At 40.2% G+C, this 18,113-nt stretch overlaps 2 protein-coding genes across 3 annotated transcripts in view; both read left to right on the forward strand.

Moving 5' to 3' along the window:
* The first annotated feature begins 799 nt into the window (after positions 1-799).
* Positions 800-4,729, forward strand: exosc2 (exosome component 2). Its single transcript, XM_050053725.1, has 9 exons — positions 800-1,168; positions 1,466-1,567; positions 1,700-1,745; positions 1,877-1,966; positions 2,133-2,198; positions 2,299-2,367; positions 3,116-3,292; positions 3,510-3,638; positions 4,336-4,729. The coding sequence occupies exons 1-9, from the start codon at positions 1,047-1,049 to the stop codon at positions 4,414-4,416; spliced, it is 882 nt and encodes a 293-aa protein (XP_049909682.1). The 5' UTR covers positions 800-1,046; the 3' UTR covers positions 4,417-4,729.
* Positions 4,730-7,240: 2,511 nt separating this feature from the next.
* abl1 (c-abl oncogene 1, non-receptor tyrosine kinase) overlaps positions 7,241-18,113 on the forward strand; it is a 38,385-nt gene continuing 27,512 nt past the window's right edge. For both annotated transcript variants that reach the window (XM_050052335.1, XM_050052336.1), the window contains exon 1: positions 7,241-7,617. In XM_050052335.1, coding sequence (XP_049908292.1) covers positions 7,491-7,617 — 127 coding nt within the window. In that variant the 5' untranslated portion in view covers positions 7,241-7,490. The remainder of the gene's footprint in view (positions 7,618-18,113) is intronic.

The following is an 18,113-nucleotide window of genomic DNA, read 5'->3' on the forward strand; positions in this document are numbered from 1 at the left end:
AAAGTGATTCTGATGAAATATCAATATTTTAAGCTCAGACTTGTTTTTATTTCTGACCGAAGCCTTTGTTGCACATGATGTGTTGGAGGACTGTCGGAAATTTGAAAGCTTCACCTTCAACTTTTTTTTTATTCATTTTTTTCTATTCTAAATTAAATTTAAAAAATTAAATTAAAGTTATTTAAATTTAATTCTGATCATATTCATCTTTTTTTTGTCATCACAGACAACAGAAAATTATGAAGGAGGCGTTTGTTGTTCATGCAATAAGGCGCCGTGTAGACGAGAAAGGGTGTGTCGAAGGCAGTGTTAATCAGGATCCTACTTAATCAGGGCAGCCTCATGATTGAGTAGGACATACAGGAAGCTGGTGGGTGAGTTTTCTTTCCTAAATGCAATTACATTTGCACTGAATGGTGCCATTATATGACCGAAGACGAATGTGTTAGTGTGGCAAATTCTTCATGTCCTCGTTAAAAAGCTGATAAAGCAAGCGAGAGCAGACATATGAACTTTGTGATGTATTGTTTTAATTTTGCTTCGTTTCCAAATCCCACTGCGAAGAGAAAGATAACTATTATTGTTATGATAATTGCTAGAGCATTAAATGATAATGGTGCATCTAACAGGCTTGTGTACTGTATAAGTCATTAGGAAGTGTCGCATGGTTTTTCTTTTTAATTATTAAATAGTAGGAGTAAATAATAATAGCCTATATTAAAATCTGTGGTACACCTTTCGAAGCAGCAGGTGGCGGTAATGCGCCTTTAACGCCGTTAGTGAGAAGAAGAAGAAGAAGAAGAAGAAGAAGAAGAAGAAGAAGAAGAACAGCGCTATCTCTGAGAAGACGATTTCAAAAGTTTACAGATTAATGCTACAGAATATTTTCCATTTCTCTCATGTTTCTAGACTCATTAAACTATTTTAACTCCAAGTAACGTCAGATAGAAACACATTCAGACTCATTCCTCGGTAGGTGGCGGTATAACACGTACCGTTGTTTCCCAACTGCCAGAGAGGGAAGAAGAAGAAGCAACAGAGGAAGCATGGCGGCTGACATGAGATTACCAACTATTCAAAAACCAGTGTCTTTATCAGTTTCTGCTTTTGACCGAAAAGATCTGGTCGTCCCCGGCGATGTTATCACATCAGACACCGGCTTCATGAGGTAGGCATTCGGTTAGTGAACTGGTGGTGTTATCTGCTGCTGTGTATCGTGACCGCACCATACTGTCATGAAAGGAAATAAACTACAAGGCGTTTGATAATCTGGATTGGCATCATTAGGAGCATCATTATTATAATATGCTGGCTGCACTAGCTGGCAGTTACCTCCCTATAAAGGTTTAGTGTCAGCTATGCTGGTTGTGTAATAATTTTATATATATTTATAAAGCATTTTCTTTAGCATGTTACTGTTTGGCTTTGTTTCTCATTATCATCTGTATATACTATTTATCCCCAGGGGTCATGGTACCTATGTTGATGAAGAAAAGCTGACGGCTTCAGTTGCTGGAGAGGTGCAGAGAGTAGACAAGCTGATCTGTGTCAGACCACTCAAGACCAGGTAAGTGAAACATTTACAGTCAAAAAGTCAATTGGGCCTAGTTGTACTGAGTTGATTCATGCATGTTTTAACTACTGTGGGTTTTGCAGAAGTTAAGTAATTACATTTATGGGGTATGTTTTTGAATCGCAGGTTTAACGGTGAGGTTGGAGATGTGGTGGTTGGCAGAATCACAGAGGTAAGGCACAGCTGCCATGTATCTTCTTATATAGGATGTCTGTCTTCCCTAAAAATATAATGTTGGAACATGCTGTTTTTATTTGGCTTTTAAGACATCTTATCATGTTTTTTTGTTTGTTATATGTATAGGTACAACAGAAACGGTGGAAGGTGGAGACCAACTCCCGGCTGGATTCTGTCCTCTTGTTGTCTTCTGTCAATCTGCCTGGTGGAGAGCTGGTGAGATACTAGGAAACGGGATTTACTGGGAGAAATATTCTGTGTATTACACTGTTAGCCGAACTAGCATTAACCTAAAGGATAGGGGAAATGGGTTTGGACAGGGAAGTTTGTCTTGTCAACTTTGATTTATTGCTTAAAATCTGTGTTTGATTTTCTCTTCTAGAGGAGACGGTCAGCAGAAGATGAGCTCACCATGAGAGAATACCTTCAGGAGGGCGATCTCATCAGTGTAACCCACATTTTTATTACAATATTTAATATCTAATAGGCTACACCATCTTATTATTCTCACTCATAATGCTCTTGTTGCTCTTTTCCTGTGCTTTTAGGCAGAGGTGCAGTCTGTGTTCGCAGATGGAGCCCTATCCTTGCACACCCGTAGTTTAAAGTATGGAAAAGTAAGTTAACAGTGCTAGTGTACACAGTGACAAGTGCAGAGTACAGCTGTGATGCTACCACTAAATAATGCTTCAGTTTGCTTTATGACTCACTGTTTGTGGTTCAATCAAACAAACCAGAATGTAAACAAAAGGCAAGCACAAACTTGTGGGTGGACAGTGCTATCACAGATGCGGCTTGCAAACTTTGGAACTCCCGTAATATGCACATTTTGGGAATGTAGACACTTCTGTGTATCTCTCTTTTTCAACAATGTCACAAGTCTAACAAGCAATAGACAATTGAGTACAAATTCATTAAATAAAACAAACATCAAAGACACATTTCTATAAACAGGAAGTGATTCACTCAGCAGGTAGTTACACCTTTATTTGGAGATGATAATGAATGTTTAAATATGTTACATGAGTGCCAAATGGGTGACTACTTAGAGATCTTCCACTTGTCATTGCTGTCTCCTCTGTACTCTGGTGAGATTCACCAATTAAAGTAAAGAGGTAAAACAATTGTAAATGGTCAAATGAATACAGGGAGTTATGAAAATAAGACCTGTACAATTAAAGCAAGGCGTAAAGCAGTATAATTAATCATTTCTATATCACAGACAGAATACCACAGTGATTTTGCACCTTGATATGTACTATGATTTTTGCATTACAAATTGTAGTTTTACTTTTTTTCCCTATTAATACTTTTCTTCTTCCTTATTTGATCTAATATCCTGTTTCTACTTTCTTGGACCATCAGTTGGGTCAAGGAGTGCTGGTACAGCTTTCTCCTTCTCTGATCAAGAGGCAGAAAACACATTTCCACAACCTGCCATGTGGTGCATCCATCATCCTCGGGAATAACGGCTTCGTGTGGTTGTATCCCACACCGGAACAACAGGAAGTGGAGGCTGGGGGCTTCTACACCAGCCTGGAGGTGGGAAAAGAAACACACAAAGATCATTGTTTTGTAGTTTCACAAGTCATCATAGCAATGAATACAAACTTGGATTTAAATTAAGAAGTTAACAGTTTACCTGGTCCTGCGAGAGAAAGGAGACACTTCTTTTTTATGAATTTTAATCTACTGCATCCAAACTGTTTTTCCATGTATATATATTGAACTTGTTTGTGTCTTGTCTCTGTCCCTTCAGCCTGTTAGTCTGTCAGATCGAGAGGTGATTTCACGGTTGAGAAACTGCCTACTGGCTTTGGCTGCACACAAGGTCCTTTTGTATGACACCAGTGTTCTCTATTGCTACGAATCTTCAGTTCAACACCAGGTAGGAAGCAATCAGAAAAAAGTGACTCTAATGACAGTCACTTATTTCAGCTTTCAACATTACGTGATTGTTTCTGAATTGCACCCTCTGCCTCTTATTTTTAAAATGATGGCAATGAAAAGATAGCACAATAAAAAAGTGGACCTTTTCTGTGATGTATTGTGCGATCTGGTGGCCACATTGAGAACCTACTGCAACAATTGATTGCAGATCTCAACTTTGACTGTTGTTCTTAAGATGTGGTTGATTTCATTGCTCTTTTGGGCGGGGAACTGATGACTTATTCACAAATGCTTCTCGTAAATATTGCACTTATATAATATCAGTTTGTTAGCAAATATGCTATCACCATAATGTTGTTAACGCATCTGCACAGTTTTATGGGTTCATGGGGAGTCTCCTCTTAAGCTGCAACCCATAGTACACTGAAGAACACATAACTCCTAAAGAAGTTTTATATTTTTTCTCAGTAACAAAAAACAAAACTAAATATGCTTACCATAATGCTAAGATCATTGAAGGAATTACTGCATTCAAAAACGGGAGAGTAATTGTGCAGTATGCATAATTTCGGCTGGTTTGTTTTTGTTACATTTTGTTAATAAAGGCTGTGCTATGAAAATATTGTTCACCATGATCCATATGATGTTTTTCTCGCCGTGATTGATCCATAATTCTCTGCTTTATGTCTCTGTAGGTCAAGGACATCTTGAAGCCAGAAGTGATGGAGGAGATTGTGATGTTGACACAACAGAAGCTGCTTGAACAGGAAGGTTAAAGTGCACAAATCCTAACTGTGACATTGTCACAAACACAAGATCACATCAAGCAGCTACGTCAGGAAGTGATCGCCCATCCGAGGACTGAACTGGACTTTTTCATAGAACCCTTCCTTTTGTGACCTTACTGTTGTACGGCTTCAAATGTATTTGATGTAACAAGACTGCTGACTATTGTTTGATGATTCTGCAGCATTTAGAAATCACTAGAGAAGCTGTTCTTACATTGTACAGAGGTATAGTGGAACACTTTTGATATATGTGGTTATATACAAAAACTGTTGTATGCAATACATTTTCTATAAATATCCAGTACTTGTCAGTGTGGTGTGTTGTGTTGAATAATGAAGAAACAGAAAGGAAAAGATGTCTGGAGACTTAAAGGGACAGTTCACCCCCAAATCAGAAATACATATTTTTCCTCTCACCTGTAGTGCTGTTTATTAATCTAGATTGTTTTGGTGGGAGTTGAAGAGTGTTGGAGATATCAGCTCTAGAGATGTCTGCCTTCTCTCAAATATAATGCAACTAGATGGCACTCAGCTTGTGGTGCTCAAAGTGCCAAAAAAAATACTTTGGAAACTCAGTGGTGATGTCTCTTTCAAGAAATTATGACCTGGTTACTTAAGATAGTCCACAGACTTTGTTTTGAGCAGTTTCATGTAGGAACTATGTTCTTTCTACCAAACCACACCCCCCCCAACCATATCATCAAGCCGCAGGAAGCATGCATCTAGTCATGGAGGAGAAGCTGGTGCTTAGCACAGCACAAGATGTAAACATTAATGGCGTCCACCTCAGATGAGCTGTAACATTAGCTGGCTCAGTGGTGCTAGGTGAGCTAGCAGTAGTTGCACGCTTCTCCCAGCGCAGTGATACAGTTGGCGGGTGTAGTTTGGCAGAAAGGAAATAGTTCCTACATGAAACTTCTCGTAAAAAAAAGAGACATTGCTGTGAGTTTTTCAAATGTATGTTTTTGACACTTTGAGCACCACAAGCCGAGTGTCATCTGGTTCCTTTATATTCGAGAGAAGGCAGACATCTCTACGGCTTATATCTCTAACACTTGGCATGTCACAGCCGAACAATGTAGACTGATAAATAGTGCACAGGTAAGAGGAAAAATATGTAGTTTTGATTTTGGGATGAACTGTCCCTTTAAATCCTCATAAAATGTTTACTTTTTTATTGAATAAGACTGTCAATACTGACTTATTACTATTAAAAGCTGAGCTGGTGAAAGTGATGAGGCCAACCAAATATTTGGATTATATTGGTTTATTATCAGTATCAGTCTGCAGCTCAGGAAAAACACTTAAGGTACTTTCCAATTTTGTCATCACATAGGATGTCCATTTCAGGATTTTTTATACTATATCATCTTGTAACTGACACATCTTTGAAGCCAGTACATTATATAAAGTAAAAGTGGTTTGGAAAGTAGGTTATGGTAGGTTTTCCTTCAGTTTATGCTCCTTGAATATGCCTTCTCAGTGGAGTTGGAGGTGTTATGTCCTCCTGCACTCCCAGCATAATAAAACCTTTGCTCCGGTCCCTCTGTACTAGCCCACGCACGCACGCTACGTCACACGTCGCCCCACCCACATTTTTCTGTAAACCACCTTGCTTATGGAAGTATGGCGGCACCAGCGACACCACTACTCCTCGACCAAAGTTTACTGCTGAGATTTTCACGTGAGAGCGATGAATAAGTACGCGAACCGAGGGGACGGCAACGAAGAGCTCGGCGAGTGTAAGCGGAGGGTTGGGCTGGCAGAAAGAGTCGTCGGTCTGTGGCCGGCAGAGTTTCCTCGATTTCTCTTCACCTCCTTGATTGAAGTGTCTTCTGTAGTCGGGTACCACAGGGGGAAGAAACTCCGAAGACTGGACACGGAAGTTTGAAACAAACTGAACACTCTGGCTTTGGGGAGACCAGCTGCAAAGCTGTGAACTGTGGTGTTTTTTGGGGACGTTTGAGTGCACTTGTCCGACGTTTATGACACAGCGTGTTAACGGCGACCCAGGAAGAACCAACTGTTGAGTGCTCGATGTGCAGTTAAGGGTCTCGCGCTGCATACCACCAGCTAACGTTAGTTAGCCTCCATGGCTACCTTCAACATTAGCTTGAGGTCGCCAGCTTACCAACTAAATACATATTTCAATGTAAGTTTCCAGTCACTTGTTATCCCCCCATAAGTTTGTAACTAACTGTTATAGTGCAAGTTTGCGTTGTGTGATAGAAGTGTGTCATTTTAACTTTATAGCCCATGGCTGTGATTTGATGTTTTTGACATTGCTGATGCAAGAAAAAGTTGCACAGGAACAATAGCATAACACTTATTAATGCTCTGCTGCAGTTCAGTGATCTCTTTGCTGTGCAATTATGTATGTTCTAGATGATTTGATGATTATTTTTGTATTGAGTACTTTGCTATTGTCAACACTTAATTTCCTGATAGTCATGTGTGTAGCCTGCAGGTTAGCTTGAATGGCATTAAAAAGAGGAAATCCAGTGGGTGTATAAGTCATCCTAGATATAACAAGGAAGTGTGGTTGTATACCAAAGGAAGCACAGGTAATATAGGTTTAGGACTGTTGAAAATCAAGGAAGAGCATACTTATAGCAAGTTTAGCATAAAGTAGATTATTTGGCATAGAAAAGCATTTGGATGCACATGCTTAACCCTTACTACACTAGTGTGAGGGTGTTTGCAGTTTAAATTTCAGGATAATTCGAATAGTTTTAAAGCTGTTTTAATGCAATCATATCACTATTGATGATTTCATCAGTGATTCTTGTTTGTTTCCCTCCTCCAGATTACTTTGAACTTCCTTTCTTTGACCTCTGAAACACTCAGGATCCATTAATGCATGATAAACAGAGACATACTGGAGTAACACGGATCTGCATAGGTGACCTGTATCACCCGTACTCCAGGAGAGGACAGGCTGAGCCAGGGAAAGGGGTTCCTGTCTTCTCCCAATCCCCTCCCAGCCTGGTGGCCAACTGTTGGACGGTGAGCAACTGAGTTCAGCTTGGAGAGTCCGGGCTGCGGCCTGGCACCCTGCCCTTATGGGGCAGCAGCCGGGGAAGTTTGTAGGGGACCAGAGGAGACCTAGTCTGCCGGCCTTCATCAAGGGTGGGAAGAGAGAGTCGTCACGCCATGGGACCCAACCCTGTAACGTTTTTGCTGTGCATGGTAAGAAAAATATTTCCTCTAAGGTTACTTTTCATCGACTGCAAATTCATCAAAATGTTAACAGTTTGTTTAATGCTATAAATTGTTTGTTTCAAGCATCATGTGCCCCCACATGCCAATGATCAAATGTTGAGACACCCTGTTCTAGTCTGTGTGCAGCATTACTTTTCAACAATGCAAATTACATAGCGAAAACAAGTACACTGGCTTGACCACAGAATGTATAGGGAACAAAGTGAATGTTATTCACTGTTGTGAAAACACCAGAGTCCAAGATGCAGAAGATCTTAGGATGTGTAATTAGAAATGGCAACAGTTTACATATAGCCTCAATGCTACTGAGGTTGCATCATCGAGAATGCAGCTTGCCAGATGAATATAAGACTTGCTTGCATAACCTGAAGGAGTGAAAGTGCTGTTCATTTCACAGCATGCAATAATACATTTTAACAGCTTACAATTAAATTTACCACACATTAATAATTCAAGCAGCTCATAAAACAATGTTTTGCCATAAAATTTGACACAGAGTGAGCCTAGAGATGGTATAATGAATCTGTACCATTAGTTGTGTGATTGGCTGTCTGAGTGTGCTTCATTTTGTAATGCTGCACAACAACACACGACTTACTGCTGCTGGCAAGGCGGCCTTTAATCAAGCATGTAATGAACGGTAAACTGCAACCTGTTATAGTGCTAGATTGGGTCACTTGGTATCTCTGGCATAGTAAAATGATATACAAATGAGTTACACTCAATGTGACGGTGCAGTGAGGGCCATACAGACTCTATATCAGCGTCCTACACTGGTACATCCATTGTCACGTTGTTTCAAATGTTTTGAACACACTGGCACACTGATAGACTTACTAGTCTCTGGCACCAGTTCAAAGTAACTAAACCCCAACTCTATACTTTTGTGAAGCCTGTTATTTAAAAAAAAAAAGATAGGATGTTGATATGAATACTATCTGCCTTTGATTTATATTTGCTGTTATAACAGTAAATGTTAACAGAAGTAACTTCTGTGTTGGATTTTTTTCCCCATTGACTTGTGAGTACATTTACAGTTTTCATCTGGCAGTATCTAGCTGCTGATGCAGCTATCGTAACATTTATTAATATAGTGTATGTTTACTGGGACTTTTACCATGATAAGAGAGTGGTATGCTCTTGCCACCAAATATATTTTAAAAAGTTTGAAAAAGCTTTTTGTTTGTATGTTCAGAGCTTCTATTATCTGTTTCATTTACACTGAGAGTGCAATTTTAGAAGTTTATTATTTCAAAAATTCCACTGACGATACAAGGCAATATTATAGATTGAAGCATTATAGATGGACTAATATAACATTATGGTAATACACTCCATTTTTAAAGATGTATGGGCTACTCACAACTTCCTATCACAGAGAATTACAGCAGTCTTGTAGGGGAAAGTGCACTCAGGCTATTCTCTGTGTAACTAATGATATGGACAGAGGATGCTGTGGGACAGCTTTAAGCAAAAGGCACATAGTAAAAGATAAGTCTGCTCCCATCCTTCCCCTTGCCCTTTTAAATCTACTAAGTCAGAAACAATCATTAAGGAATACCTCCTGTAATGTGTAATGTGGCAGAGCTCAACAGTTGTTCCTCCTCCTGTGTTTGTACAGGATGGTGTGGAGTGTGTGCTACAGAATGCTGTAAGATATTCTGGATGTGGCAGCGAACATACAGGTTGTGTCTGAAATTAGGCTGCAGCTAACAATTACCAGGTACTTGCATTATCGATTCATCTGTAGATTGTTTTGTAAGTAAATCAGTTTGTTGTCTTGTTAATGAAATGTCAGTGGATAGTCAAAATTTTCCATAAATAGTTACTAGAGTCAAGACGATATCTTGACTTTTTTGTCTGACCAACATCCCAAATAAGAGGATAGTCTGTTTACTATTGTATAAGACACAGAAAAGCAGCAAATAATCACAGCGGAGAAGCTGGTGAATCTCTAGTAAGAACTATTTGCCCTATATATTCAAATGATCCCACAGTGCATGTTTAGTTAACATGGCTGCCAGAGAAAAGGATACCTATAATTGTTAATGGATAATTTTGGACAGACATGGCAGCCACAGATAGACCCGCAATATGGCCCTGTCTGAATGAGCTAATCCCACCCATGCTGCACTCCTCAGGGAGCCTCTTCTGCCTCTGGGGAAGCCTAGCCTGCTGCTGGCACAGGGCCTCACCATGCTTTGCAAAGCAATGACCCAGCATCCACTGTATCACACTTGTTTTACCTGGTGATGTTTCTTTTCTGGCTTTTGTATTTTTCAGTCTGTGACCCTATAAAGCAGCGCATCTGTTTCCTTGTTTACCTTCCTGGTTAGAGGCTTTTGTTCTTTTTAATGCCACATCAAATGACAATCTTTAAAACAAGCATGGCAGTAAGCAGGAAGCATGGCAGAAAGCAGTCTTATGTAGCTTCAATCATGACCCATAAAACCAGTGGTGACATCATTGGTTACTTCACTTTTGTTTTTAGAGTCAATGGTTTGTTATTTACTAGTTTTGGCGTATGAAAGTGCCTTCATGGTGGTTTATGTCTTAATATATTGCCAAGAACAGCACAACACAGTATAACCAAGGTGCAGGGAGGTTTGTACTAATCTCTATCATAAATCAAAACAAAAAACCTAATAGATGTTTTTTGTTTGGCTTGGTCTTTTAATGAACTGCCTCAGCTTTGATTTTGACTCAGAGGGAGGTGAAGGCAATAAAATGACAAGATCTAGGGGTGAGTTTTAACATTGCTACCTCCAGACATAAGTGGAAAAAGTATTGGGAGGTAAACAGAATATATATATTTATCAGTGCAGGACAGTTTCTCATATAAAATTGCCCCCAGTTCAGGAAAACAAATGCATCAGTTGAGAGATAGAGCTAAACTGTTTTGACGTTTTAAAATGATCACTTGCCATTGAACCGGATGCATGCCATGCATCCAGCTTACTGATAAGTTTACCAAATGTGTCTGTAGGGCTGTGAATGCCTTGGCAGGAATACTTTCCACTGACTCTCTAAGTCTTGCATAACACAGAGGGGGACAGGACAGGGAAGGTCAGAAAAACAGAATGAAAGCCTTTGCCGGTAAATGGATTGAATTTGGCAAAGGGTCAGTGACTTGTTTTCCCTCTCTGCCCCTTTTCCTCCTGTGATGAGCAGGTTAGACTGCGAGAGGGGATGTGAGTCATAGTGCAAGATGAGAGCAATATCAACACATGATTTTACATCCATGTGTTTTTTTTTTCTTCTTCCTGGTGAGCCCCAGCTAGTTAACACTCGGCTAGCCAGCGCCATGCTGCTTCTCAGCAGGCAGGTTGAGACCTCTGCATGCAGCTGCCTGTGAGAGAGACGGAGGCAGTGAAGGGCAAGCAAAGACCTGTCTCTGTTCTTGGCATCTCTGTGTACTGTACAGTGGGGAGGTATGATCTCACTGGCTAGCTAGCACAGATCTTAGGGATCTTGCAGGGTAGTAAATTTCTGGAACCATAACTCACACTGTATTTCCAGGGTTTTTTTTTCTCTGTGTGTGGTTTAGATAACTGAGTATCTCCCCAAGTTGACCATGAAAGTCGATGAATCATGGACTAGATTACAAGCTGCAGTAGGTTACCAGGCCTGTTTAAGAAACAGGTCTGAGCACAGCAGAAGAGCGTACTTGATCGCTGCTTTGTAGTCTAAATGTCTCTTGTGTATAATGTTTACTTGTAGATACAAAAATAGATCTTGGTTTGACAACGTGTGTTCAGCTGCGGTCATTGCTGATGATCAAACACTTATTTCTCCTTTGTCACCCATTATTACTATATCTGTACACGTTCGACTGCACGTTGTCCCTGCCACACCAGTGCTAATTTTGGCTATGATGGTCTAACCCTGATCAGTGTCAGAATAAGCTTTGCTTTAGTCAGAGATTCTGTTATTACACTCACTAAAGTGAAATTTGTTCGTCAAATCTGCGCCTCCCTCCTTCCTCCTTTAATTTTAGTATGCAGGAAGTGGACTTGCTGTGTAAAAGTATTCAACGAAGGACTGATGCCTCTCATATGTTTTCCTGCCATTCCCTGAAAAGGGCTGACTGAGGAAAGAGGAAAGCAGAGTGGGATTTGGAGGTTGGAGGGTTCAAAGGAAAGAGGATCACAACAATGTTGTCTGATTTTGAGGTAGCTCAGTAATTCCTGTGCCCACATTTGATAGTTAAAGGGATACTTGCTCCCTGGTGGTTACATTTGTTCATGGGGTTAGTGTGTTGTAATGGGGTACATATCAGTTGTGACCTAGATACCATTTCCATTCCAAAAGAATACTTCTTGTAAGTATATGTGTCCTCATTAAGCCCCTTTGCTTTCACCTAATCTATAGTTTCTCATAGAGAACGTGATAGCATGGTATTATCAGAGCTTATTTATTCAGTGTTATTTTTGTGGGTGTTTTCCGTTAAGCGTTCGGAGATAACAATGTCCCAGAGATGCAGTCCCACAACAAAAACATATTAAGATTTCTTCTCCCGCATATTTTTGCTCCAACTTTAATCCAACAGCAGGTTTAATCAGCTCTTATTTGCCATGTTACTAATGCAGCTGCTAGCACTGTTGCTGCTTCTTGTAAAATGCATTTCACCAGTAAAGCAATAAAAGGCTTTTAATGTGAAGCACACATGCACACATTGAAAATTAGACATTGAGTTATTAAAATATAAGCTGTTAGATCCAGTGAAAGTTTAAAACCCACAAAGAGCCATATCACAGTATTGTTTTTGTGCCATTTTTGTGTGTGTGGTCAGGCTTAGCTAGAGAAGACATTAAATACGTTTACATGCACACTAATGTTCCACTTTTATTTCTAATATGACCATATTACAAATTTGATACAGGTCATGTTCACAGCATACTCCATTTGGGTATTCCAAATAAGGCCTTATTCCCAATGCAGTATTTTCTAATTAAGATATCTGGGATATGCAGGTGAGTTTTAGGAGCATTCAACAACATGTGCACAGAGCATTCAGAATATGTCTCAGCTGGGTTTTTTTTTTTTTTTACCACAGTTTGCAACACAGTGCATCTTGCCTGATACTAGTCAGCTCTGTTGGTCCTCATGGATGCATTGTACACAAACCAGCTCGCCAACAGGTTAGAGATGCACACCTAATAGATAAGCCCACATTTTGCGATCAGAAGGAGAAACACACCTTCTTTTAAACACTGGGAAATACTTGGATATCAACAGGTTTTTGGATATGCACAGATATCATAACACTGACCTTTTCAAGAAGGTGGTTGGAGTAATGAAAGAGGGAGGCTGTCTTTGACCAAGTTCACCACTGAAGGAACGTAGTGCACCTTTTAATGCAAATTATGCAGCAAGGTACTACATCATTATGAAATTTCAAGAGAGCAGTTTCTGTTTATTCCTCTGTTTATTCAGTCATTTGCATTTCATTAAAATGCACCTCTGTATGAAGCTTAACCTATTAGTTGTAAATCCCCACAAAACTGCTGGACCACAGGAAAACAACAACAGCTGGAAACAGTGTAAGGATTTAACAGACAGTGGTTTTGGCATGTGATTGGCTACTGATTGCCCTCATTGTTTGAAATTGTGACTACAGCCAACTTGCATTTGTAGACAACAAACGGAGAACAGTGCCAACCTGTGGTCAGCAGCCAGACGAGTTAGGTTACAGAAAATGTAGACCTCTGGCATGTTGCTTCTTGCTTGGATGGGTTTCAGTATGGGCACTACAGGGCTTCTCTTTTTACTCACAGGCTTCACCCCACAATTCTTCCCTGTTTGACGCCTGAAGGCTAGACTGGTAAAGCTTTAAGTATGTTCAAGGCACATTATAATGTGCGGCTGAAGGAAGATGACACCCCGCTTGTTCATGGTCTTTATTTGCCATCCATGCCCCACAACATTCCCGGTTCAAGTTTGGCTAGGCATCCTTGTTGTGTGTTAGCACCCCATCTTTCTCCTCTCACTATCTGCTGTCTCTCTCTCTCTATCTAATAATCACACTTACCACTAGCTAAGAAGATTATGGCAGCATTTAAATATATATTTGAGGCCAGCCTTGTAAACACGACAGCGATATACAATGTCATGTTAATATCTAGCTCATCTTGTGCAACAGGTTAATGTTTCTTGATAGTGAATAATTACATATGAAGAGGCTTTAATTTTTAAGTGATTTCGGTTGATGTACTTCTAAAAATTGTAATTTGGGCCAAAGTTAGACAGTCTAACTCCTCCCCTTCTCATGTAGCCTTTCAGTGACATCATTTGACTTCTGTGTGTGTGTGTTTTTCCTGCAGCAGCTGCATTCTGCGTTTACGCAGTAAGTGAATCCATTTCTCTTTTAGCCTGTCTGGCTCTTTCTTGGCTGGAACTCAAGGAATCCATACAGTCTATACACCAAATCTCCTCCCATGATCCCTGTGGGTTCTGAGGACAGGAGGAGGGGGTCTGTGTCTGTGTATGTGTGAGTGCGGGTGCATGCGTGCACACCCACGTACATACCCACGCAGCAGGCGCCTCGTAGTAATGCTCATTCAGGCCAGCTGTTAGGCCCCTGGTGGCTTGTCCTTCGCCGTGGCTGGCCATGTCTCCAGTCTAATGGGCACACACTCTCAGACACACACGCACACACACGCACACACAGACCCTGTGCAAGTAAAAGGACTTATCCCTTACCTAATCTGTTTACTACTTAAAGAGACAGTTCTCCTCAAAATCAAAACCACATATTTTTCCTCTCACCTGTAGTGCCGATTATTAATCTAGATTGTTTTAGTGTGAGCTGCAGAGTGTTGGAGATATCAGCCATAGAGATGTCTGCCTTCTCTTGAATATAATGGAACTAGATGGCACTTGGCTTGTGGTGCTCAAAGCGCTAAAAATACATCTGAAAAACTCAACAGCAATGTCTCTTTCCAGGAATCATGACCCAGTTACTAAAGATAATCCACAGACCTTGTTGTGCGCATTTTCATGGAGAAACTGATTTCTTTCTACCAAACTACACCTGCCAACTGCATCACATCAAAGAAAGTGTGCATCTACTCATGGAGGAGAAGCTATGGCTTATGACAACACGAGATGTAAACATTAATGGCGTCCTCTTGGCTGAGCTGTAATGTTAGCTAGCTCAGAAGTGCGAGTGAGCTAGCAGTAGATGTAAGCTTCTCTTTGTGCGATGATACTGTTGCCAGGTGTAGTTTGGTTGATAAGTTGACTAGTTTTCCTGCAAAATTTAGCAATGATGTCTAAATGTGTCAGAAAAAGTGTGTGAGTGTGAGTGTGTGAGAGAGAGACACATTTGTCCCTTGCCGGATGACACCCTGTTAATTAGTAAGTGTTTTCCCCTCTCATCAAGTTTTGACCACCTGGAAAGGACTCCACTTTATTACCACCCCAGCTGATGACTAGTCAAAACAGCTGTGTTTATCAATCAAGGTAGTCTGTGCCTGGCAAGTTCCCTGTTTTTCACTCTTGTAATCGAGATCCACAAGGCCTGAATTCGGGATATTAATATGCTGGTGCAAAAAAGTCAGACAAAGCAAGGCAAATATACAGCATTTTGTCACGTCCAGCTCTGTAGTGGTACAAGTCTGAATGATAGAGTCGAGTCAGTTCACCTCAAAGACACATATGACCACGCATTTCCCACAGCAAACCAGAACCAGATTAATCTACTTTGTCTAATTACAGTCTTGTCTACACAGGAGTGGTTTACAGTAGGAGGCACAGTAATGATGATTTAAGACCTGGATTAATGACAATTTAGGTTTAGTCAGATCTCACAGTCTGAGATGAGGAGATTTAACATCACCCGTATTTCTGTTGAATTGTGCTAGGTTTTCAGAACATTGTAGGCAAAGACTGGAATGGAAAGATGCCTGTATACAAGGTGTCTGTCTGCAGTATTTTACATTGATAAAAGATAATTCTTGTTCCTGCTGTTAATAGCATAGTCCACAGGAGACATTTTGGTTTGCCATAGTAGGTAAAGCACAGGTGTTACCAACAACAAAGGCCCTGTTTTATCCAAACGTCCCAGTTAGCTGTGACAGTGATCCAGTGTGCACATTACCAAGACCCTGAAACTGAAACAGCTAAATGGAATTCAGCTGTTGTTAATTTTATTAATCACACCTGTGTCCTCTCTACTGTGACATGTCAAAATGCTGTTCATGAACAAGGCCTATTATGTAGTAACTTATCTGATCATGAGTATGAACATATCAATAGATTTCCGGCTTACAGCCTCTTCTTCATCCTCTGCCTCTTGAGCAGGTCCGCTCTGTTTTCTAGTGAATCACTTGTGTGTAATCTGTTGCACCAGAGGTGTGTTGAGTAATATCGCCTGTTTTACACAGGGAAAAATGGAGAGAGAGAGAGAGGGAGTTGAACACAGGGCAAGCCGCAGCAGTGGAGTGAAGAATGTGACCTCTTGTGCATTCCTCCCTCAAATAACTGGTGCAATCCCCCTCCCTCCCTTCATTCCCCCTTTCATTCCCCCTTTCCTTTCTTTCTTTTCTTTTTCTCCCTTCTTCTTTTTGTCGCTCTCTCCTTCCTGTTGTCTCTGTTTCTTTGTCTTGGGCTCGTTCAAGGTTTTTATTGAGAGGATTTTACATTTCACAGAGCATTTTATAGACATGGACAACAATAGCAAAAATGAGCAATGGGCTAAATTGAATTATAAGTGAACAGAACATAAGCAGCAAGCATTAGTAACAGTATATCAGCTTTCATAGGGTAGAGGTTGAGAGTATAAGCACATTGTTTTAAGCTATATAGTTACTTGGGTCTGTGTTGTTCATTTTTTAATAGTTAACTGCTATCCTCAACTATTTCTGTCATGTACGACAGGGTTGGCCTCTTTTCATGTTATGTTATGGACTGTTGATATTTAGCCACCCTGTGTTTGCTTTCAAGCTGCAGCCTGTTGATAGCTGCAGTGTGACAAAACAAATGTAGTTGGTGTGCATGAAATGATTCGTACACTAAGATACCTGTCCTTGGTTAGTCCATAAAATTTTAAACTATGCACCATACATTTCTTTTTTTGAGTTTCAGAAGGGCAAATCTTTATTTTGAAAATTTGCAGATGCACTTTCCACTCATATTGTAGACTGTTCTCTCAGAGCTGAGTTTACAACAGCCATTTATCCCTTACGGAAATGTAATATATGTACATATATTGAATTCCATATATCAGTGGTTCCCAACTGGTGCAGCCACGGGGTCCAGATTTCTCCTAAGTCATTAATTTACGGTCCACACAATTTAATATACTCAGCATCAAACTTGCATTTGGCCATATGGTTGAGGTAGTTTTCTGTCTCTGTCAAGTAGCTGTCCTTTAGTCACTCAATGTATGGCAAGAAACAGCATATCAAAAGCTCTGTACCAGAAATTCACTGTACTTCAGTATAAAGTGTGTTTTTTGCAAAGTTGACACATTTGCGAGTCATTTGCGGTCCATTCAGAATTGACCCGCGACCCATTTTTTGACATTTATGTCACATATATGATTATTTATACATAGAACATATATGTACAAATGTGACAGGCTGGACTGGAGTGGTCACATGGAGGCGGTGCACAAGAGGGGTCAGAGCCGACTTTACTTTTTGAGAAGGCTTAGATCTAACATCTGCCGACCCCAATTACTTTAAACTACCGTGCCTGGTATTTTAGTATTTTCTTAGTGATTTTTTTCTGTGGTGCATTGAACAAGTATTGTGTTGTCTTTTTGGTTGCATGTTGTTGTGGCGTTGCTGCAGCAACAAATCAATTTCCTGGAAAGGATCAGTAAAGTTGATTTGATTTGATTAATATACAAATACATAATAATACAAACATACATGTCCACCATATTATATGCATATATGACATATTTCCATGTGTAGGTAATGGGATCTATGTATGTCACATCCTTTTAAAGCTAATTTTACATGTAAAAAACTTGAATATATAAGCTACATGTTTTTGCTATATATGTGGGGTATATAAATTTCATTCATGAAAACATGGTGTACACATATAAGTTAAAGCTATAGTGCGTAACTTCTGTCGCCCCCCCCAGCGGATAATGCGTTATTACAACAAATGAGCACTTCCATGTACACAGAGTAACACTCGCCTCACACTGTGTACACAACGCTACGCAACGTAGCGAACACCAGGCTGCTAACATTACATTACGTTCATATCACCATTTCCAAGAAAATAATAAAGTACTAGGTCCAGTACATGTAACAGCAACACATGCTACTCATGATATAATTATAAACCAAGTCACTTACTTATCCAACAGCAGCAAGGCAACATCCGTGTCTGCCCTCAGCCCAATTTCTTCCTTCAGGGCTCTCCACCGAGGAAAAGCAACGCCAGTACAAATCCTTGTTTGCCTTCTCCATCGGTTACTTTCCTTCTTTGCTAATAGACCT

This window comes from Epinephelus moara, chromosome 9 (genome assembly GCF_006386435.1).
Source record: "Epinephelus moara isolate mb chromosome 9, YSFRI_EMoa_1.0, whole genome shotgun sequence".
NCBI lineage: Eukaryota > Metazoa > Chordata > Actinopteri > Perciformes > Serranidae > Epinephelus > Epinephelus moara.

Bases quoted from the DNA above. Each gene is read 5' to 3' on its own strand.
- exosc2 (XM_050053725.1), top strand. From the start codon at position 1,047: ATGGCGGCTGACATGAGATTACCAACTATTCAAAAACCAGTGTCTTTA. The intron at 1,746-1,876 runs GTAAGGCACAGC...TTATATGTATAG, and splicing joins TGGTTGGCAGAATCACAGAG to GTACAACAGAAACGGTGGAA. The intron at 3,293-3,509 runs GTGGGAAAAGAA...CTGTCCCTTCAG, and splicing joins GCTTCTACACCAGCCTGGAG to CCTGTTAGTCTGTCAGATCG.